At 39.5% G+C, this 25,319-nt stretch overlaps 1 protein-coding gene across 2 annotated transcripts in view; it reads right to left on the bottom strand.

The window, feature by feature from the left end:
• The window catches only part of WWC2 (WW and C2 domain containing 2), a 215,091-nt gene that overhangs the window by 107,889 nt on the left and 81,883 nt on the right, over positions 1-25,319 (bottom strand). Inside the window, exon 2 of one of the 2 annotated variants that reach the window (XM_034959460.3) lies at positions 12,935-13,044. The exons of the other annotated variant lie outside the window; for it this stretch is intronic. Coding sequence (XP_034815351.3) covers positions 12,935-13,044 — 110 coding nt within the window. The remainder of the gene's footprint in view (positions 1-12,934; positions 13,045-25,319) is intronic. 2 annotated transcript variants of the gene reach the window in all.

Below are 25,319 nucleotides of genomic sequence, written 5' to 3'. Positions count from 1 at the left end.
GGAAGGGGTTGAGAATGGGACAGAGTAAATAAAAGAGGTTTCCTGGATGCTGATGTTCTATTTCTTTCACCCATCGAAATTACACAGTTCACTTCTAAAATATTTGTTAAACTATGTTATTTCAGTCTATGCACTTTTCTGTGTGTTGTATTCAGTAATACATGTTTTAAAATAAAAGTGGAATAGTTCAAAGGCATAAAAACTATGGTATTGTGACTTAAGATCTCGTCTCTAGCAGGATATTGTATCCGAGTGGACCCCACTCCCAACAACAGCAAACACAAACGGGATAATTTGGGACAAAAAGAAGTATGGCTTTAATACAGAAAACACATGAAGCTTGATACACAAAAGGTTAATAGAGATTTTTTAAAAACAAAGCAAAACACAAAGAAGGCCATGGTGGAATAACAGGGCCACTGTAACTAGAAGATAAAATATATGAACAATGGTTTTCAGATGTTGGACAACAGGTAGTACAGGATTGTGGTCTCTGAAAGAGAGGAAATGAACCCCACGATTATCCTACATTTCTGTCTGAAAGCACTTTTTGGACAGCAGTGCAAAGAGGGGTAACTCAAGCAGAGAAAGGAAGCACTGCTGAATTGAAGGGAGAGGGAAGCAGATTTCACGGAAGCCATGACAGGTGGAATTTGTAAAGCAAAGCACAGGAGAAGCTCCAGAGACTGGAGAAGTTCCAGAAATTTGCACAGGGGTCATAAGAAGTCTGTGAGTGAATGCTGAGATGACAACGGGAAATGCACAAGGCCAGGCAAAGGACAACTGGGACACTATAGGCAGATAAATTCCCCGAGCTCACACAGGGCTGTGACAGTTTCAAATTACGACCAGCCAGAGGAGAAAGGCCACAGTGAACATCTAGGGAATCCAGTGGAGACCACAGCAAAGTTACACCTTAACAACAGAGCTAAATAAGACATAGGGTAAAGGCTACTCTGAACCTAACCTAACAAAGCTTTGAAACAAGCTTCTAAAAGACCAAGCTGGTCAGCAAGTAACTTAACTGCCGGTCAGAAGAAAAAAAGTATAAAACTCCCTAAAAGGCACAAAACCTAGCACTCAATGAAAACAACAACAACAAAACCAACTTTATAATGTCTAGCATCCACTATAATGTTACCAACATAAAAAGCACAAAAATATGGCCCATAATCTGGAGAAAAATCAGTCAATAGAAACAGATCTTGAAATGTAGAAATGATGGAATAAGCATAATCTAGATAAAACAGCTATGTTGCAACAGAATAGAGTCCAAAAATAAACCTGCACATCTACTGACTATTGTGCAAATAGCCAGTAAGCAGATGAAAGGATACTCAACATCACTGATTATCAGGGAAATACAAGTCAAAACTATAATGGGATACCACTGCTCACTATGTAAAATGGCTAGAATTTAAAAACTGGCAATGCCAAGTGTTGAAGAGGGTGTGGTGCAATTGGAATTCTCATTCATTGCTACTGGGAATCTAAAATGGTCCAATCACTTTGGAGAACAACTTAGCAATTACCATACAACCCAGCAATCCTACAACTTGTTATTTACCCAAGAGATATGAAAATATGTATCTACAAAAAGACCTCTAAACAAATGCTCATTAGCAGCTTTATTCATAATAGACAAAACTATTACAGGTAATGGCTAAGCAAACTGTGGTATATCCATACAATAAAATACTACTCAGCAATAAAATGAAACAAAATACTCAACAGCAATATATAAGACTCTCAAACACATGTTGAGTGAAAAGATGCCAGACACAAAAGACCACATGCTGTATGATTCCATTTATATGAAATTCGGGCAAAAGTAAAGCTAATCCAATGACAGAAAGTGGTTGCCTGGGCCCAGCAGTACTGAGAAGTACTTGTTACAACAGAGCAAGAAGAAAGCTCTTTTTGAGGGGATGGAAATGTTCCCTATCTTGATTATTGTGATAGTTACATGGTATACACTTGTCAAAACTCATGAATTGTATAGTGAAAATAGATACAATTTACGTATTTGTATATAATAATAAAGCTGATTTACAGTTTATTATTAAAATATGCTTTACAAGGTTCAAATGAATGACTGATGATGACTGATAAAGAGAAATGAGGTATAATAGAACAGCAATAAAATCCTTTGCCACTACCAGCTGTTGAAAAGAGCACTGGTTAGGGAGTAAGGCTGTGTGGGTTCCATATCCACCTAGCCAGATGTGAGACTCTAAGAGAAGTATTTTACCTCTCTTACTCTCACGTCTCTCGATTGTAAAAAGAGGCTGAAATATGGACGAATATTTTCCGATGTAGCCTTTGTAGCGGACACTGTTGGTGTCCTATCCTGGTATTCTCGGGTCTTTCTGCCACAGCCTGCTGTTTGTTGTTGATGGATGTCTGACTGCTCTAGAGCACTTCGCTAACTCACCTGCAGCCAGTGACTGACTAGTGAAGAAGACAGAAAGAACTCCCAGGTAGGGCAAACTCTGAGGTAGAAATTGTACTTTAGAGCCACCACAATCATGTGGAGTCAGAGACTTTGCAGAAATAAAACCTTCAGTTGTTTTTTTCCCTCCACTTTCTTTCTTTCCTCATTTCCTTACTGGTTTATCCTGGGATTTCCTTCATAAACCACTTTCACTTAAATTCTTGGCTTAGGGCTTGCTTCTGAGAGAACTCAACCCAGCATACCCTTGTATAATCTACCAAATGGAAACTGAAGAAGTTTGGTCTTGGACTGTACTACTCACACCCTCCTGTGACGGCTCCTAGTAACACTGTGTGTATGGGCAAGGCAGGGGAGAAACGAGAGGAAGAATCACTCTTGAAAATAAAAAAGGAAAATAAACCTGTCATTAATAGAGAAACGTAACGGCTAGTTCTAGCAATTGTTTTCTAAGATTCTACTAGAGAACTGAATAAATAAGCAGCTCTGGTTATTGTAAAACAAAATTAGATTAAGGCACAGCCTAACTGACTCAGTAAAATCATTTTTGTGCACCATTAGTAACAGTACTCTTAGATTTTAAGCCCTTGATGTCATATCATACCTGAAAATACTTCCACAGCCCACTCAGAGTTCCACAACCCCTTTCTTAGGGGTGTAGAGAGTGTACGTTAGTCAGCCCAGGCCACACTGGAAATGAAAGGAGTGGATACAGAAGGACTATGGAACACATAAAAGGAAAGTGTTCCAATAAGAACCTCAGCACTTATTACTAGAAGGGGATGAGGAGGTACAGAGGTGCAGGAGGAAGAAGAAAAAAACAAAACGATATGGTAGCACTACCACCTGGGTGATAATGCGGGTACCTCAGAAGGGCTGAGGTACCCGCATTGTGAAAAACTAAACAGGAAAAGGAGGGATAACTCTTCCTTCCACCTAATACCTGAATGATTAAAATGATTCCATATTGGAATGTACATTGAGAATACTGAGACTCAGGTCGTAATGAAAGTTTAAAAAAAAAAAAAAGCAAATGAATTATTTTGAGTCCTGAGGAAGTTTTAAGAATATGAATACTGGAAAAAGAACTGAGATATAATATCCCAGTAGTCAAGATCATAAACCCTGTATTCAGTCTAACTGGGTTCAAATTCAGGTGTGTCATTTACAAATTGTGTGACCTTGAGCAGGTTCTTAAACCTTTCCAGGGTTCAATTTCCTCCTTAATAAAATGGAGCTAATTCAGGGGGCTGTTTGGAAGATTAAATGAGATACTGCAAAATATAAAAAGCCTTTAATGCTAGTAAGCTATAACACTGTCTCTGATACTCAGATTGCAAAAGCAAAGAAATTATAAAGTCACATTCCTTTCCCCAGCCTTGACTCCAGAGAGCATCTGTGTCTAGAACTAAGGCTCCACAGATCACTCTGCACCCATGTTAACCGACCCTGGCTTGAACCAGCTGATGAAAATGGGATAGAGTCAGCTGTAACAAATGAATTATATATACATATGCTCAACACTTCCCCTCAATCTGTGCACATGGCAGCAACACCGGGGAAAAAAGAGACTTGTAACTTAATAAATTATAAAATTATATCCACTCTGCTCCCTCTTCCTTTAGTGGAATTTGCACACTCCACCACATATGTATTTATACAAGATGTCAGGGGCAGATCAGCAGATGAGACTGAAAAACAATCAAGAAAATATTGCTTCTCAAAGTTTCTTAGTATGACACATAATGTTGCACTTTCCATCTGTCAGTGGATGGTGTATTGATCATTTTTAAAAATTTTATATATTTTATGATGCTTTGATGTCTTGGGGGTCTTGCTGTCTGGGAAGAAACTGCCCCTCCCAGGGCTAATTTAATTCTTAGGGATACCAAATGACTCCCATGAGCCCATCCTTCATATGTAAACCAACAGTCCAAAGCCCATATCCCTAACCTCCTCTTTTATCTAACTCAGACTCCAAACCAATATTTCCCCAGCCCTACATCACCCCCCAGAGAAGATACTGGACAACTAGAGACCATTCCCATAACCCAGAGTCTGCCGAAATTATTCAATCTAGCCAATCCTAAACTTGTTCAGATTTGCCTACCCTGCCTCACTCATTCCTTCCCCAGGAAATCACAATACAGGCTCTGGGCCATGATTTCTCCTCTGCTCCTTCTGCCTTCCAACCAACCCAAGCGCTTCCCCACTATGTGGCCCAGAATGGTGTAGTATGCCCCCTTCCCTTGAGAACTATAATAAAACTTCTTTCAATGGCACTGACCTCTTCCCATCATCATTCAGTGACCTCTATAAATTAAATCCTGGGTATAATCAAAACAAGATGGGCCATGGGGCTGGCCACTATATGAACGTAAGAACCTGTTCCTGATAGATTAGAATAGAAACACTATCAATTTTCTGGAATGCCCAGGGGCACATACTGTCTTCAAAAAGCTTTGCCTGGTAATCTCAATCTTAATGCAGCCCAATGAAGTATTTCTGGTTGGCCCCAAGAGCTACAGCAAGTCAAAACCTAGAGAACAATCTGCTATATTTATTTATTATTTGTTCGTTAATAAGTCAGAGGGCATCTGACTTGGCCCACAGGAATTTCTAGAGACCAGACTGGTTCTGTGGGTGTTTAACCTGGCCTCTAGGGATAAGGGATGACTCTAAACTAAAGTGATTCAGGCTGTGAAGTCTGGGTCCTTTTGAGGCCAAGAGAAGCCCTGGGTGATCAACAAAATGGCCTGAGTCAGACGGGCACAGTGCAACCACTGCTTTAGACCTAGAGCTCTTGCCTCACACTCACTGGCTAAAGTTGAGCTTTCTCTAAAGTAGTATTTTAAACACTAATTTTAAAGATGTAAATATTTAAATATGCAGAAGATGTATATCTCACCTAACTGTGAAAAAAAAAAAAAACAAACTGTATGCTAGAGCTGATGTCTAAACAAGAGATGTACAGGATGGACAGACCCTCCAGCCAAGAATCTTCAAGGACATCACCACCACAAGGCAGCCCAGCCATCTGGAGAATGTGGGAGATGGGCGGAGATCAGTCAATAAGAGTCCAAACTTCTCAGGTTTAAATATTCATTATAACTCAGGTCTCTGATTATCCTAATATTTAATACCTGTATCTATTTCCAATATTTATATATGTGAGTGCAACCTGCCTCAAAGTACAGAACTCATCCTCTAACGAACATAAATGTATGGTCTTCAAAAGTTTTCAGAACTGTAGATGACTCCCAATAATCCTCATCTCCTAGTAATTTATGCCTCTTGAGTATGCGCTAGATCTGAGGGCTTGCTTCTAATGAACAGAACATAGAATAAGTGACAAGATATTACTTCTGAGATTAGGTTACAAAAGACTGTGCTGTTGTCCTGCTCACTCTCTCTCTCCCTGATTCTTCTTGGCTTTTTGGCTCTAACAAAGCAAGCTGCCCCATTGTGAGCTGTCCTGTGGAGAGGCCCACGTGGCATGGAATGAGGGAGGCCTGTGGCCAGCAGCCAACAAGGAAGTGAATCCTGCCAACAACCGTACGAGTGGCTTGGAAGCAAATCTTTCTCCAGTCAGCCTTGAGATGACTGCAGCCTGGCTGACACCTTGATTGCAAACTACCACAGAGACCTTGAGCCAGAGGATCCAGCTAAGTCCTGCCTAGATTCATGGCCCACAGAAACCATGAGATAATAAATATTATTTTAAACCACTAAGTTTTGGGACAATTTGTGACAATGAGATATATAATTAATAAACTAATGAAATAAAGAGAATAAAAATTAAAAATGTATGTTAAAAATCTGAAATGTTCTTAAGTTATAATAATTATAAGATATGTACTCTCAGTTCTCTCTCAATCTTTTGAGGTTTCAGCCAATCATATTTCCCTCCATCTTGGGGACACGGTATATTTCAATAAAATACTTGTCACTGGCTAAAATGCCAAGAAACACTGACTGACACTTAAATGAATAAAGGGCAATAATGATGATGATAATAAACTATCAGCATTTGTCTTGGATAGGTCAGGAAAAACACTCCAGTAGACTGGTTTAAACACCGCATATTACAAGAGAGTCAGTGGGAAGCATTCTCATTTCTGAAATACTGCACAATTCAAATATGAACTACAAAAGAGGGTTCCCAAAGGCACCTTAGAAGAAGGCTTCATAAAGCAGGATGGTGCTTCATCTCCATCGTTGTATTTGCAGAATAGATTTGTGAAGATTATTTTTAAATGTAAATACTCAAGTATATTATACAAATGTGGTATTTTTTATTAAGACCCAGTGGCCTTGGGAGCTCATGGCATTATAATATAATTTGCTGTTTTCTACTATATTAAAGAAGCAATATATAATACTGTCAAAATGCCCTGTACCTCAAGGGAATTCACATTCCATCAGTTTTATAGATGTGAAACTTTATAGGTAGAGAACACATGTGAATTACAAGAGCTTATCATGGAAGATAACATTAGATTCTTCAAAGAAGATTTTTTTGTCTATAATGCATATTTCTATTCTTCCTACTGTGCTTAGGAAGAATAAATCAAATGAATATAAGTAACTTTCCTTATCTTCCTTTTTATAAAGTATCTGCTATATTTATTTATTATTTGTTCGTTAATTTCTACAGACAATTATTGGCCATCTACTACAGGGTTTGGAAAAATAAGATAATCGGGCATGATCCCTCCTTCCAAGAAACTTACAAAATGTAGAAGAAATAGTGACATAGATGTATGTAGAACACAATTAGTGCCTCGAGCGGAGAATGGCTATGTGCATGGCTAGTGTATGAGAATGGCTAGTACCATGGCAGTTTAGAGACAAATGCGTTTCTTCTGGCTGAAAAGAGTACAGTTCCGTGGAACAGGCAGTAATTAAAGATGGCTTTGAAAGATTCCCTACAAAAGAACCTGGCCCGTTCCCTGCCCCAGTCAAAACCCCCGGTTACCCCAGTCACACCAGCCTTCAGCTGCACTGAATTTCCTGCATGTCTTTCCTCAAGTCCTGCTTCTTGAGACCTTTGAATCTACTTGTGGTCCTCCTTCTTCCCCACCATCTTTTTCTCCAGCCTGGTTAACTCAGTCATCTCTTTGGTTTCAGCTTGAAGCACTTTCTCCAAGTAGCCGTGGCTACACTCTTTAGAATGGAAAGGCTGCTTCTTCATGTTTCCCCATGTTCTCCTGGCATGGTGGTGGTCCTTTCCTTATTTCACTACACAATCTCATTTCTTTACCAATACCCCAAGAAGGACTAGCCTATGATCTCCTGAATGTACAGTAAATGAACATGAAACTCATTTTGAAAGCAGTAATGTGCCACAGAAGGGTTTTATGCAAGAGCACAAAAGGATTTTTTTTTTTTTTTTTGTAAAGAGACGAGGTCTTATATGTTACCAAGACTGGCCTTGAGCTCTTAGGCTCTAGCGATCTTCCCACCTCACCCTCCTGAGTAGCTGGGACTACAAACAAGAGCCACCATGCTCAGCTTCAAAGAATCTTGACTATATTCTATGAAAATCATCTGACAGAAATGTGAAGTTCTATTATCAAAAGAATTGATATCATGGTGCAAAAAATTTTTTGGTGAAAATTATACACTAAATGAAAAAGTTTATAAAACAGTATATATAATATAATCCCATTTGCGATGTAAAATACATTTAAAGCTGTGTGTGAGGTGGGGGGATTCCTTGAAGTCAGATTTAAGACCAGTCTGGGCAACACAGAGAGATGCCATCTCTACCCCCAAAAAATGAAAACAAAAATAAATTTTAAGAAACTGTGTATATGTGCATGTGTGTATCAATATGAAAAAGTCTGGAAGGATACATGTCAGAAGATTTAGAATACTTAGTTAACTCTGGGTTGTATGAACATAGATAATTTTTCTTCTTTTCACTTATCTATATTTTCTACTTTTCTCCTATATACCGTTACTTTCCGTTTGTTTGTTCTTGAGACAGGGTCTCACTCTGTCAACCAGGCTGGAGTGCAGCGGTGTGATCATAGCACATTGCAGCCTTGAACTCCTAGGCTCCAGCAATCTGCCCACCTCAGCCTCCCAAGTAGGTGTGACCACAGGTGCAAACAGCCTCCCAAGTAGGTGGGACTACAGGTGCAAACTGCAAAACACGCTGAAAGATCTATTCCCAAAACTGAACACAATCCTTTTATATGAAGTTCCAGAACAGACAAAACTAAGCTATGGTGATAGAAATCAGAACAATGTCTGCCGCAGTAGGGAGGGCTGACTGGAAAGGGGCAGGACAGAACTTACTAGGGTGACGGACGAAGTTTGTACCTTGATGCGGGGGCAAGTTACAAAGGACTATACATACGTCAAAGTCCACCCAAAATACACGCTTAAAATCAGTGCATTTTTGTGTATGTAAATGAAACCTTGATTACTAAAAGAAAAAAAATTACAGTACAACTCTGACTCTACCAAAAAGTGATTTACTTCTGGTTGTATTAATAATATCAAAACCTTATAAACCATACCTCCTTATTTACCTTCTAGTTAGCTGCAAACATCCCTCACTGATATCTACACCCCCACTCCACATATACCCACTGGAAGGTGAATATGATCATACAACACTGATGGCCTAAAATAACTTTCACAGTCAAGGTCAAATCTTTTACTTCTAAATATTCAATAGTGTTTCTTAGAAATAGTGTTAAACAGCCAACATTCCTTATTTCATTTTTTATTTAAATAATGAGAAAATGATGCTGAAACTATACGATGTCAGAACACAACATATGTGTGGAACAGCTGTTTGAGAAGATAATACCATTTGCTTCCTAAACTACTTCACAGGAATGTCTTGAAGATTAATGAGACAATGGACCAGATCGTTTTCAGTGGGTGAACTGTTTGCTGTTGGTCATTTGGGTACAACAGATCACCAGAATACCATTACCATTACAGCAAAATAGCAGACTTAAAATTTTATATTCTAATAGTGAAGTTTTAAAATATTCAAAATGGCTTTTTTTGACACACAATTTATACTTGAAGTGTACTTTAATTCCTTTAAATAACAGAAAGCTTTTGGTTGCTGAGTTAAGCAATAAAGCTCTTCTTTTTAACATTTTAAGAGTTTATCGTTATACTAGTTGCCCAGCGATGAAAACATAAAAGATGCAGTCATTGCCCTCAAGAAGCTCACAATTTAGTGAGGAAAACATACAAAAAATAATATAAATGCAATATGAAAATGCTTTTTAAAAAAATCCCTATGCACCTGGTCCTCTGGAAATATCTGGATGGGGCACTCGACCAGAATGGGACAGGGACCTGTGAGGTGGAGGGGTGGGTATCAGAGAAGGCCTGTGGGAAGCAGTGGCACCTAAGCAGACTGCCCCTAGAAGGATGTGGCCTTCAGACAAAGGGAGGGCCTAGGGGCTGTGCAGAGAGTGCTCAGGCTAGACTCTACAGATGCAAAGAAAGGCAGCCAGCTGAGGAGGCACAGGGTCCTCCTAAAGGCCTCCAGTGCCAGGCAGGGCAGGAGATGAAAAAGGAGAGGCCCATGCAAGCAGACTAGGAAGAGCCTTCTAGCAAGGAATAGAACACATGCATCCTGGACTCTGAGAAAGACTTAGACAGATGTGGCAGCCAGCAGTCTGAAGGAAGTAACTGAAGTTACCACCCAAGGAGATCTGCAGCATGCAAACAGCAGAAGACTAAAGACTATTATAGAAATCCTGACAGCAGGTCCCGGTGAAGAAGAAAGAGGCAAAAGAAAGCTGGGCAGGTGTGGTCAGGTATGTGAACAGTATGTCACAAAATCCAAAGAGTAAAGAGCAGGAGGGATAACTCACAGTGGCAAGTCACAGAGACAAGACTACAGTGTTGTTTGGATTTGATAGTTTGTGGGGTGTATTAGACCCTTCTTGCCTTGTTATAAAGGAATACCTGAGACTGAGTAATTTATGAAGAAAAGAGGTTTAATTGACTCATGGTTCTGCAGGATATACAAGCACGGCCCCAGCGTCTGCTGGGCTCCTGGGGAGGCCTCAGGGAACTTTTACTCTTGGCGGAAGGCAAAGCGGGAGCACCACATTATGTGGTGAAAGAGGAAGCAAGAGAGTAAGCGGAAGATGCTTCACACCTTCAAACAGCCAGATCTTGTGAGAACTCACTACAGCAAAGACAGCACCAAGGGGATGGCGCTAAACCATGAGAAATCCACTCCCATGATCCAATCACCTCCCATCAGGCCCTACCTCCAACACTGGAGATTACATTTCAGCATGAGATTTAGATGGGACAAATATCCAAACTACATCGTGGGGTCTCGGGTGCCCTCAGCAAGAACAGGTTCTGTGAGATAGTGGAGAACAATGGAGGAAGTGGAGTTCTTGCAGACTATAGCTTTCAGCAAGTCTGGCTGTGAAGGGAAGAGGAGGCAACTACAGTTGGCAAGGGATTCTGGTTGAAGGATGGTTTTGAGAGGGTGAGGAAAGGGAGTTTAATGCCATCTGTTTGTATTTCTTTTGCAGTTTTGGTTTTGTTTTGAGAGTTTCCAGTGTTTATACATTAAGACAAAAGAATCATTTATTAATAGAAATGGTGGGAGAACATTTTAAAATCAGGAAATAACTAGTAAAGATACCAAACAGGAGAGAATGATGAAATAGAAAAGTTATTAAGAGGTATCTGTAGGGGTGGAGGTGTCCAGAGGAATGCCTCCTTCACTGAGAAAGAGGAGGAAGCCCTGAAGGTGGGTTTAGATACCAAAGAGTTTGTAGGTGTTGAGAAGGAGGCTAAGAGGATTCCTTTTCTCATTTTGGTACCAAGAGAGCTTATTTTTGTTGACCCAGGATGGCGAGGTTGGTTTCTGGTTTCCCAAATACTACTTTAAGGAAAGAAAGCTACACAATTATTCATCTAAAATAAGCATAAAAGTGAGAGTTAAATAGTTAATACATTTCAGGTATTTCACTGACTTGTTTATTTGCAATGACATAAGGGTGAGACACAGTGCTTAAAATGAACTGAATTTTATCAAAATTCAGTTCATTTCACCCTTACAGATGACATTTGGTTGTCAGTGACTGATACACAATAAAACCTGGTATATACTAATACAGTATATCAATAAACATTTATTAGAAAACAAAATTAAAAGCTAACTTAAAAACACAATCATTGATTCTTCATAGGACTTTTAGAAACTTTCAGGGAGAGATAAATAATAGCTCTACAAAAAAGTCACATTTCTTCTGGTCATATAAAAGAGGCTGAGGTAACAACTTGTAGAAACTATTATTTGTATTTGTGTTGAACTAATAATGTACAGTATACATGAAAGCTGGTTCCCAAGCTGTGTATGACAGGTGTTCTACTGAAACAGATCACTAACCATATGTGCTCACCGGACTTCAGAGTGCTTACGCTCCTTTCTGCCCTTCCACCTCACCCGCCTGGAAGATGGTGCCTCACAGCTAATAATACAGGCTTTTTTGGCCTCTTGAGAAATACATCATCTACCTACACAAGGGCAGCTGCAAGCCATCACTAATGAGTGAGTATCAAATGAAACACTTTGCTACAGTGATACTGTTCCTAAAGATACTACAGAGTACTGCATATACAAATTTTAAATATAAGAATAGATCTAAAAGAAATAAGACAATGAGGAATAAATTCATTATGTATTCCCCAAAACTTATAAAAATAAAATAATTATTTTAAGTGAATAAGCAAAATGAATGAGTATTGTATGCTACCATCTGAATAAATTTTTAAAGGAGTAGATAGAGCGCTAGATATTCATATAAACACACACACACAAACATACACAAAAATATAAAAAAAAATTTCAAAGTATGTGTTTTTGAAAGTCATTCACGGCCACAGTAATCCTCTGCCCTAGACTGACCATGTCAGAGATGTGACAGATTTAAAAGCTGTTAAAATGAGAGGTTTTTCCCTTCCAATGACAAAGAAATCAGGAAACAGAAAAAAGGAAGAGGTTTAGGACCTTTCCCAGCTACGCTATGTCTTCCAGAGCCACTGATGCGGGCCAACCCCTCCCCAGTCCCAGCCTACAAACCACACTGTGCCAACGCCCAAGTCTTTCTGTGGCAAACACAAGGAAAGGAAGAACCTGTCAGAAGGTGCAGTGGCCATGGAAAGAGGAGCCCAGCAGCTCTGATCCCCACAGGTTACCAGACCTGTGCTGAAGGAGAATCCTCATTCCCCAGCAGGCAGGCAGGCAGGCAGGCACACGGGCCAGACACCCTTTCTCCCTCTCCACCCCCATAAGGACAACTCTATGTACATGCCCCAAATACCAAGACAGGCACTTCAGTTAAATATTAGTCACTAAGAAAATGGCGTTTTGGAAATTCACTTTGTAACATGTTTATTCTTTTGTGTGACTGTAGGTTTTGGGGGATTACTTTTCTGATATGTTTGCTTTTACCAAAAAGGAAAACTTACTGTTGATGTGATCGATGTAGTAGACACCAATCTGAGGGTCAAACCCTGCTTCCCATCCCCACGGCAGCTCATCCCCAACACAATCAGCAAATGACAAGGGCTTCGTTAACCTACAACAAACCAGAATTGACACACCAGTGATTCTTTCTGTCAAACCGCATATGTCAAAATTCAGCACCCTAACCACAAGTGTCTAGGTTGCATTTAAAATCTTAAAGAAAACAAAAAACCAAGGATAAAATACAGATGTATATATCAAAAAAAGTAGGACAAGTCGTAATACCCTTTTGAAAGTTCACTGCTTAATATTTGGAGATAAATCTATACACTAAATAAATAAAGGCATCCTAAATCAGGGAGAATGCCAAGCTGAGAGTGAGGAAGCTTGGGATCTAGCTCTAGCTCTGCAGTGAAACAGATACCCCATTAAAAAGAAAAATGTGTCCCAAGATTCAAATACTGGTATCATGAAAATCCTATCAGTAGCATGGAGACAAGATCCACATCAGGTTACACTAATTTCAGACTGGATGCTCGTTTATAAATTAACTAAACATTCAACTGTGAAGGCTACTATAAGTTCTCCTTGAGAGGAAGGACAAATTTTTTTATAAGTATCTTGTACATAACAGTCACTCAACAAAATTTTTAACTGAACCAAATACATCAAGTATTCATTCATATATCAATGTGATCTCACCTTCTGAAATTGCTTTATACTGTCTCTTAAGACCATTTTTTTCTTTAAGACGCTTTCTCTGCAGGATTTTTCTCTTTAAAACTAATGAAGAAACCACAGTTTCCTAAGCAGAGTACAGGTTTCAGACTTAATTACAATAGATTTTTTTTTTCTCACTCTCTTGCATTTTGCTTTTGAGATTTTCCTTGGCTACTGGAGCGGCCATGGGCAGAACCCCACAGATGCCTTGCTGGAGTGTGGCCACCATCAGTCAACACATTTTCTAATTTAATGCACTGGCACCACTAGCATGGTTCTTACATACAAAATCTCCTGGAATCCCTTTTATTCATGCTAATGACTATCAAAGATCTCACAGTTCAACTGAAATATAGGTCATTTTCAGAATCATATCATTCATCAGAATAACAAAGTACATCATCCACCCTTCAGAATGCTCAAGAATGATATAAAAAGGAGGAAAATTCTTTTTTTCCAGGCCTGCTCTGCAATAGTTCTCCAAGGACAAAAAACACCAATAGATGAAAGGAAGGGTCTACTTTTCTCTCAACCTTCCTATAGCACGAAATCTCTCCTTCTGGAGATGGCCCCAAAGAAGACACTGGCCTTCCAAACCAGCTCAGCAGACAGAAGCAATAATGAGGGTAACCTGCTCTACCACTGACTCACTGTGAGACCACTTACTGGGCACCTCTTCCTACCTCAGTTTCCTTCTCTTTGAAGTAGTGAGAATACCCTCACGTACTCTCCCTGCAATTTAACTAGCTCCTAAAATAAACTCAGGATAAAAAGGAATTAACTTGGAAGAGCATCCAGGACGTTATAAGTAGTCAATAAATGTCAGTGATTATTAACACAAGCACATGTGAATTCTCTCATTTATCCCTCAGAGGAATCAAGTCAGGCAGCACAGCATAGAACTGTGGTTCTTAGAATATAGTTCCCAGAAACAGCAGCATCAACATCTGGGACCTTGTTACAAATACAAATTCTGGTTGGGCACCGTGGCTCACGCCTGTAATTCCAACACTTTGGGAGGCTGAGGCAGGAGGATGGCTGAGACCGGGAGTTCAAGACCAGCCTGGGCGACACAGTGAGACCCTGTCTCTAAAAAAATAAAAAATTAGCCAGGCATCTTGGCTCATGCCTGTAATCTCCGCACTCTGGGAAGCCAAGATGGGAGCATCACCTGAGCCCAGGAGTTCAAGGCTGCAGTGAGCCATGATTGCACCACTGAATTCCAGCCTAGGCAACAGAGCAAGACCCTGTCTCTAAAAAAAACTAAAATGATTAAAAAATAATAATAGAAATAATACAAATTCTTGAGCCCTATTGTAGAATCAGAAACTCTAAGTCCCAGCAATGTATGCTTTCCAGGTAATTCTGCTCCACACTAAAGTGCAGGAACCACCGGCTTAGAAGTTAAGAGCTTGAAATTTGGCATCAAAGAGATCTGGGCTCAAATCTTTATTCTGCCACTTACTCACTATACAACCTAGAGCAAGTTATTAGCCTTAAAAGCCCTAGCTTCCTAATGTATTTTTTAAGGGGGTAGGAGGAAAGATTAAGTTTAGATGAGAACTAAACAGTATAACAGCCGAGAAATGGTAAGCTTCAATATATGTTAGATGAGTAAAATGAATCTCAAACATGTTAAGCGATGTGCCCAAATATGGAAACTGGCCATATTTACTTTGTAAACATGGAGTGCATCTGAACTCAATCTGAGTTCAAATGCAAAACATTTTATTCTTAGAATTGTGCTCAAATTCTGTCTTCTATCAAAAACTGCCCCAGAAAATTGATTTTTCTTTTGACAAAGAGTGAGATACCATATCAAAAATTCCTACATCCTAGGACACCTCCTTGTCTGCATACATGGTCTCTTTGACTACCTCAATAAAGCAACTAGATAGAGCTCCGGTGCCAGGTCACCCTCTGTATCACTGTTTGATGATTCTCTTTCACTAACTCCATTATCAATGCTGTCTAAAAGGCACATGCATCCTAAAGAAATGAAGAAGAAGAAAACACGAGAACGGTAAGTTTAAGTGACAAAAGAGAAATATTAGACCAGTATTACCCAGGCACCAATTCAATGTGCTTAAGCGTGAGTATGACAGGAATATATTTATTACTTTAAGAATAAGAAGTTACAAAAGCTTGAGAGCATGTGCTATGATTACAAGTTAATAGTAACTTGATTACATTTGGAAATAATCCAGTTTGTTCCACTAACTGGTTAGCAGATAAGCATTTAATTGTCACTGTTCTAAGACTACAATTACATCTATAGGTATACATGTAATTGTGAACTCTGAAAAATTCAGAAGATTCCATTCTTAAAATTTTTAATACAAAAATTTCTCTGCAGAGTTCCTTCAAATATCAATTTAATACTTTATTTTCTATATATGGATAAATATATATACCTTCTCTGCACTCTATCAATAGTAAAACCATTACATAGATATTTGTAAATATTAAAGTTTTAGGATTGAATTCTTATGCAAATTATAAAATATAAATAGAACAACATTCTCAGGTTCCAAACAAATTAAGTACCCAGTTATGGTGCTATCCTGATAAAAAGAAAATATTACTATGACGTACTAAGAGGTAACACAAAGCAAAAAGAACTAACAGATGTATTCCAAAATTACAAAAAATATAAATTAAAACAAATACAGTGAACGGAAATGTTAATTAACTTTTAAATTTCTTCCTCTTGTTGTGCACAAGGAATTTCTTACACATTCAAGCTTTCTTTGATGTTAAGTCAGTAAAAATGGATGGAGTTTGTTTTTGGTTGGTTCCCTGCAAAGGAGCAACAACAAGCAACAACAACAACAACAAAATCCTGAAATTAACTAGAGTCTTAATGCTGAATTCCAGACATTACTCTTTGCTTAAAAAGGTCTTCCTTTGCACCATGCAAAGGAATTTCATATTATGAAGAAAACGGTAATTTACTGCAGCACTTTGCCAACGTTTATATGCAAAATTTAACTCTGCATGGTATTTCCTCTCCTTGCTGGCATTATATCATTCTTTCACAGTCATTTAACATTTATTGTCAACTCAAATACATGTCGTATGACATGAGATGCCACACAGTGATGTATTTGTTCACTTCACAATTACATGATGGTGAGTACAAGCACAACTCCAAAAAAACCTGAGTTTGTACTAACTGCACTAAATGAATACGCACTTGAAAAAAACATTTCAGGTTACTAAAACTCTTGCCACAATTCAGAGCCTCCCAAATGTACAGTTTAGCACACACATTAAAAGTCTTAACAGTTATTTTTACTTTGTAGCATCTGCTGTTCTCATTGTTTAGCTAACACAAAGCAGAGCCAATCCTGTCAACTGGTTATGATTACTACAGAATCTGCTCACAGAAACATCACTGAATTGCTCTAAGAGAACAGGGAGGAAGTAAAGATGTGTTTCACAACTTGAATTTTAAAGCAAGGATAAAGCACTAGAAATCTTTCCACAGTCCTAAAAGAATCTTCATTTATAATCATGTCAATTAGTTCCCTCGAAATAACTTTTTTTTTTTTTTTGAGACTGAGTCTCGCTCTATCACCCAGGCCACAGTGCAGTGGCGCGATCTCGGCTCACTGCAACCTCCACCTCCCTGGTTCAAGCAATTCCCCTGCCTCAGCCTCTCGAGTAGCTGGGATTGCAGGCGCCTGCCACCACGCCTGGCTAATTTTTTTGTATTTTTAGTAGAGACGGGGTTTCACCATGTTGGCCTGACTGGTCTCAAACTCCTGACCGGTCTCAAACTCCTGACCTCAGGCAATCCACCTCCCTCAGCCTCCCAAAGTGCTAGGATTACAGGCATGAGCCACTGCGCCTGGCCAACAACTTCTATCTATCACTAGATAGGGAAACTAGCAACACAAAGAAACAAACAAAGGAGAATGGTAGAAAACAGTGGATGGAGGCAACAAGAAAAAAAATGGCTTTCAAGAAAAATTATACAAACCACTTCGGAAGATAATAATGAGATTCCTTCCCTGTGTGTGGGGAAATTAGCTTAAATGATTAGAAAGAAGTCATATTGGAGGGCCAGGCACGGTGGATCACGCCTGTAATCCCAGCACTTTGGGAGGCCAAGGTGGGTGGATCACCTGAGGTCAGGAGTTCGAGGCCAACTTGGTGAGACCCCGTCTCTACTAAAAATACAAAAATTAGCCGGGCGTGGTGGCACATGCCTATAATCCCAGCTACTTAGGAGGCTTAGGCAGGAGAATCGCTTGAACCCGGGAGGTGGAGGTTGCAGTGAGTCAAGATCGGGCCATTGCACTCCAGCCTGGGGACAAGAGCGAGACTTCGTGAGAGAGAGAGAGAGAGAGAGAGAGAAGTCATATTAGATAGAATTTCTAGAAAACAAACATTAGATATCAGAATAGGTCACAATGGGCCAGGTGCGGTGGCTAATACCTGTAATCCCAGCATTTTGGGATGCCGAGATGCCGAGACAGGCAGATCACTTAAGGTCAGGACTTCAAGACCAGCCTGGTCAACATGGTGAAAACCCATCGCTACTAAAATTACAAAAATTAGCCAGGTGTGGTGGTGGGCATCTGTAATCCCAGCTACTCGGGAGGCTGAGGCAGGAAAACTCTTGAACCTGGGAGGTGGAGGTTGTAGTGAGCCAAGATTGTGCCACTGCACTCCAGCCTGGGCGACACAGCGAGACTCTGTCTCAAAAACAAAACAAAAGAACAGGTCACAATGGGGAGAATCATCTCTTCCTAAGATCATTTTTACCTAAAGAAAAAAAAATAGACTGGGCAACATCTGGAGGCTCCAATCTAGCCTCACTCCCCCATTCTTCCTGCCATGAGCCCTTTTGGGTGTCTGGCAACTTATATTACTGTTTATTAGAACAGTTACTCAATATTTTGAAGATCATTTTGTGACATACTAATTTTTTCAGAAAGGAAAGAAACTAATTTTATTAGTTGTCTATTATGTTCCAAGAATTATGCAAGGTTGTTTCATATGTTATCTCATTTAGCCCTAACAACAACCCTTCAAAATGGGTATTTCTGGTCTCTTTTTTTTTTATTTTTATGTATTTATTTATTGAGACGGAGTTTCGCTCTTGTTGCCCAGGCTGGAGTGCAATGGCACGATCTTGGCTCACCGCAACCTCTGCCTCCCAGGTTCAAGTGATTCTTCTGCCTCAGCCTCCCGAGTAGCTAGGATTACAGGTATGCGCTACCACGCCCAGCTAATTTTTTTTGTATTTTTAGTAGAGATGGGGTTTCTCCATGTTGGTCAGGCTGGTCTCGAACTCCTGACCTCAGGTGATCCACCCACCTTGGCATCCCAAAGTGCTGGGATTACAGGTGTGAGCCACCGCACCATGCCTATTATTATTATTATTATTATTTTGAGACGGAGTCTCGTTCTGTCGCCCAGGCTAGAGTGCAGTGACACAATCTCGGCTCATTGCAACCTCCGCCTCCCAGGTTCAAGCGATTCTCCTGCTCAGCCTCCTGTGTAGCTGGGACTACAGGTGCGTGCCACCATGCCCAGCTAATTTTTGTATTTTTAGTAGAGACAGGGTTTCACCATGTTGGCCAGGCGGGTCTCAAACTCCTGACCTCAGGTAATCCACCCGCCTCGGCCTCCCAAAGTGCTGAGATTACAGACGTGAGCCACTGCGCCCAGCCCCTATTCCTATTTTTTACAGATTTAATTCTGTATGTGACACATCCAGAATTTTGTGTTTTACGTGAAACATAAAACGTGTCACAAAATCCTGTGTTTTAGATCCTGTCTGTGTGCAGTGGGGGGATATAACAAGGAAAGGACTTGGTGCTTGCCCTGGGGAGCCAAGGTGAGGACAGCCAAGCAGATAACTAATTTGTCACCCTAGGACTTGGCCAGGAAGGCCCCTAGCGTGGTGCAATGGGTTAGGAAGGAGACTGCTGCTCCAAGATTTAAATGATTCACCCAGTGCTACAGAGCTGGCAGGAAACATAACGAGGTAGCCTAACCAAGACCATTTCTTCAGATTAGTTCATGTTATGTCTGCACCTGCTTGGGTCCTCAGACAATTCTCCCCTCTGTTGGTCCTAGGTCTGGTCCTCCTACAGCTGGCATGAGTTTTGTCGCCTGGTACCAACGAGAATTAGTTTGACACCTCCTCCACATGACAGACTTTCAAATATCTGAACACAACTGTGTTGTCTCCCAGGTCTGCTCCCCGAGACCCACACACCCCACTCCTCTCTACATGTCTCGCATCCCCCCCTCCAGGCTAGCCTGCCAGTCTCCTGCCCTTACCCCAGCCGCTCCTCTCTACTCTGCAGTCTCATTCCATCTCTCATTATCTGATATTTATCTCTTCTCATATGGTTAATTTTTTCTCCTTCAGTCTATATTCAATGCCCCCTACCCTAAAAAACCTTTCCTCAAACCTTCTGATTCTTCTTTTGACATTCACTTACTAACCATTCCTAACCATTCCCTCATCCTAACCTAGAGGCTGTAAACAGGAGGACTTTAGGAGGCCCTATCATAGAATTTCCCTTCTGCCACCTAACACTTAATCCTACAGTTACTTCATGAATACACTCTTGAAAGACAGTATTTGTGGGTGATTTGCCTTTGAAAAAGCACATGGCTCATGCTGTTGGGTTTTGGGATCCAGATATAGTATCTGCAAAAGCTTCAATGCTTACAATATTCTATGTTAGGCCAGGCACGGTGGCTTACACCTGTAATCCCAGCACTTTGGGAGGCCGAGGCGGGTGGATCACAAGGTCAGGAGATCGAGACCATCCTATGAATGGTGAAACCCTGTCTCTACTAAAAATACAAAAAATTAGCCGGGAGTGGTGGGGGGCGCTCGTAGTCCCAGCTACTTGGGAGACTGAGGTGGGAGAATGGCGTGAACCCGGGAGATGGAGCTTGCAGTGAGCCGAGGTTGCGCCATTGTACTCCAGCCTGGGTGACAGAGTGAGACTCCATCACAAAAAAAAAAAAAAAAAAAAAATCTATGTTAAAGGTCAAATTTTACATACAGCAATTATACTAATAATATAAAACACTTACTGAATGTTTATCATGTACCACACATGCTCTAATATACATAAATGTACATACATAAAACTCTGCAAAGTAGGTATACTTTTTCCATTTGAATAGCCTGGGCAGAGAAAAAAATAAACACTCCTCTCCAAATAAGCATGTGTTAGGGTCACACACACACATCTCTCCAGTCAACATTTGTACTATAGGGCAGTGGTGGTTGCAAGCTCTGCCGCATAGCCCTTCACACTAAAAACCTTCACAATGTTGGCTCTGAAGAAGTAAAAAATAAAGTCTAGTTACGAATAAAAGGAAACATAGCTCATGAAAAGCAGGGCCAAAAAATTGAAAAATTACAAATAACAGGAAAAATATACATCATGGGTATGTGCCTCTTAAATTACTTCAGTATTTGGCCAAAGATCAAAAGTCGCTTTTGAAAAATACTTTCCTCTTTTTTACATGATTTGTAAACCGAATAGCAATTTCTAGGTAAAACTGTATGCTTTATGCTTCCTTAAATAGGAGGTTATAACATGATTCCAAGTTAATTGTTCATATTGTCTGACTACTTAAGCTAAAAAAAAGTTGGTGCTAATGAGACCAACATTGTGGATTACACCTCCCACAAGAGCTGTTTATCATAGAATCAATCTGAGAATGTTGGTTTACAGTAGCGGTTCTGAAACCTATGCGTGCATCTGATCTGACTCAACTGAAAGGCTTATGAAAGCACAGACTGTTGGGGTCACCCTCTCAGTTTCCGACTCAGTAGATTTGGGAAGGACCTGAGGATTTACATCTCTAAGTTCTGAGGTAATACTGATCGGTAAACTTCAGGGACCAGAAGTTCACCTTGAGTGCTATTGTTTAAAAGACGTAAATTAGATTGGATCCCTAATCCAACCAGGTGATGGAGAAATGGAAAACAAGCTCAAGTTAAAAATAAACCTGAAGGCTTTACAAGTATCTCTGTTATGAAAACAATGAAATATTTAAACAGATAATGGCTTAACAGTCCTCCTATTTGGAATAGTAGACACTTCATTTAATTTTAAGTAAACATTTCCTTTCTTCAAAGGATACTTAACTAATTTGAAAATAACTTCAAGAGCAAGGCTTTCTTTATCCTTCATTTTCTCACTTATATACAAATAGTAACAGTACTCAACATCATTAGTGATTACGGAAATGCAAATCAAAACCACAGTGAAGCACCAGTTCACACCCACTACGAGGGCTATCACTAAAAAACACACACACAAAAGACACGAGTATTGACAAAGATGTGGAGAAATGGGAACTCTGTACATTGTGGGTGGCAACGTAAAATGGTGCAGCCTCTGTAGAAAATGGTTTAGCAATTCCTCAGAAAGTTAAAATGGAATTACCATATGATCCCACAATACGACTTCTAGGTCTACTTCTAAAGGAAGTGAAAATAGGTACTTGAATAAGTACATGTGTGTGCATGATCATAGCAGCATTATTCATAATAGCCAAAAGGTGGAAAGAGCCCAAATTCCCATAGACAGGTGAATGGATAAAAAAATTGTGGTATATACATGAAATGGAATATTATTCAGCCATAAAAAAGAATGAAGTACTTATACATGCTACAATATGGATGAACCTCCAAAACATTATGCTAAGTGAAAGAAGCCAGGCACAAAATGTCACATATGGTACGATTCCACTATATGAAATAGCTAGTTCACAAACGCATAAAAAAGGAAAGTAGTTGATGGTTGCCAGGGGACAAGGAAAGGGGTAAATAGAAACTGCTCAGTGGGTACCTTGGAGGAGGATGACAATGTTCTGAAACTAAATGTAGGGGTTGGTTGCACAACATTGTGAATGTACTTAAATGCCACTGAATTGATCATTTTAAATGGTTAATTTACATTAGGTGAATTTCACTTCAGTAAGGTGGTTTTCAAAAGGAGTAGCAAGTAAACAACAATGCCAAGACTTAAAGTGAATAAAATATTTTCACAAAAGATAGTAAAAACATGGGAAAATGTTAAACATCACTAATAATAAAAAGAAACGCCAAATACAATAAAATAATGAGGCTAAAATTTAAGCCTATTAAAATATCAAGTTTTTGCCTTTTTTCTTTTTTTTTGAGACAGGGTCTCACTCTGACATCCAGGCTGGAGTGCAGCGGGACGATCATGGCTTAGCTCACTACAGCCTCAACCTCCCGGGCTGAAGCCATTCTAACACCTCAGCCTCCCAAGGAGCTAGAACTGCAGGTACACACCAACACGCTTGGCTAAATGTCTTTTTTCCGTTGTAGACATGAGGTCTGATGCCCAGGATGGTCTCAAACTCCTGAGCTCAAGTGATCCGCCCTCGTTGGCCTCCCAAAGTGTGGAGATTACAGGCATGAGTCACTGCTTCCGGCTGTTTTGCTTTGTCTTAGTGATGAAACTCACTCTGGTGAGGATGTGGGGCATCAGCTACTTTCATTCATTGCTGGTGACTTTGTAACTCGATACAGTCCTTTTAAGAAACAATTTGGCAGTGTTAAAAAACCATTAAAATGTTGATTCTGGGTGGGGGAAGGGAGACTGTTAGGGAAAAACAGCTAATGCATGCTGTGCTTAATACCTAGGTGATGGGTGATAGGTGCGGCAAGACATCATGGCACACACTTACCTATGCAACAAACCTGCGCATTACTGCACACGTACCCCAGAACTTAAAATAAAAATATTTAAATTTTTTAAAATGTTAATTCCTTTTAACCTAGAAATACTATTCTTGATTGTGTTGCATGAATCTTGTCCCACCTCCACAGGGATCAGCTGCCACCTAAGGCATGTTACTACACTCAGACTCAGTCTCTAGGCAGGGACCCTGCCTTCTTCTCGCTCTCTAGCACAATGCCTAATGCCTACCTCACACACAGTCGACACATAATAAATTTTGACTAAATGGAAGAAGAGTAGGAAGGAAGGCAGAAAGAAAACATCAACTACATCATGAAAGGGTTATAATTTATTCTTTCAAAAATTTTCTATTTATACAGAAGTAATAGTATATGCATTTATTCAAATAACAATATGAAGGCTGGTATTAAGGTGTTAGTTGATACATATGTTTCCTGACAATGGAACAAGATACAAGAAAATCTTTCAATACTGCATCAAAATATTTGGTCTTGTGATTTATTTTTGCTATTATTACATTCTGTATCATAATGAATATCTTAACAGAAAACAGATTTAAGTGACAAAGACATAACAGAATTTATCTCAAGCATTCCAATAATTCAGCAGGTTTTTAAAGTATTTTTATGCCACGGAAGAAAACAAAGTGGTCAAACAAACACTTTAACCTGAACCTCTTTTTCTCTCCTAAGTGCCAAGAAATGTTTGCTTGTCAGATTATTTGGTTTTGAAAAATAGTCTGAAATTTTAAGTGGCTATGCCAGCAAAGAAAGTATGAGTGTTTGAGAGAGGTAGAGAACTTAAAAAGGATTATTGTCCAAACAAATAACAGAAATCCACCAAGGCTGCCTCAATTCCCAACCTGTAGTTCAACACACAGCCAGTCAATTTCATGGTGGATAATAATTGCTCATGGACGAAGACTAGAAGAGGCTTCAGTATTCAGTCTGGAGAATTGAGCTCCAGTCAGGACAACAAAGAAATGACACATGGCACACCTTTCTGAAGGGCCACAACTTCCCTTTTGAAGAAGTTAAATGATTAAAATACACCTGTATTACTTTTATCAAAACTTAAGAAACTGAGAGGACTTTAAAAAATCTCTATAACCTCACTACATAGGAATAATCCCAGTTAACAATGTGATGTGTTTCACTCTAGGCTATGTTTTTTAAATAAATATATACATATGTAGATATAATATTATGTACAAAATATACATCATATTTTGGTATCAAACTAAACAAACTCTATGTATACTGTAGTTTTCAATGTTGACTTAAAAATATACATTTTATAAAACAGTTAATAGATTCTCATTATGAAGAATACAGAAAATAACAGGATGAACTGTTATTAAAGTCCTTGCTTCACCTTCCTGTAGAGTGACATCTACTCCAATACTTTGGTATTTTTTCAGTCCATGTATAAACTTATGTACAGTTGACTTCTGAACAATGCAGGGGTTAGAGGTGTTAACTCCTTGCACAGATGAAAATTCTCTTATAACTTTTGACTCCCCCAAAACTTAATTACTAATTGCCTACTGTTGACCGGAAGCCTCACCAATACATAAACAGTCAAGTAACGTATTTTGTACACTGTATTATATACTGTATCCTTACAATAAACTAAGCTGGAGAAAAGAAAAAGTCATTAAGAAAACCATAAAGAAAAAGAAATACATTTACAGTACCGTACTGTATTTATTGATGCTTTAAGTTTAGGTTATCTGCTTATACACCATGAATCGTCCATCTGAAATGGTGGAAACCTAAGCTGCAGACCTCAATCTACTGTAGATATCAAGCAAGTCAACATTTTCTTGTAAGGTCATTACTTTTCTCCACTTCTTGGGAGCACTTCCAGCATCACAAGTGGCACTTTGTATGGGTCCCACAGTGTACTCAAGATTTACGGTATTGCACTAAATACAATGAAA

Source organism: Pan paniscus, chromosome 3, assembly GCF_029289425.2.
Source record: "Pan paniscus chromosome 3, NHGRI_mPanPan1-v2.0_pri, whole genome shotgun sequence".
NCBI lineage: Eukaryota > Metazoa > Chordata > Mammalia > Primates > Hominidae > Pan > Pan paniscus.
The sequence above is the reverse complement of the archived record's forward strand: the minus strand, read 5'-3'. Positions and strand labels throughout refer to the sequence as shown.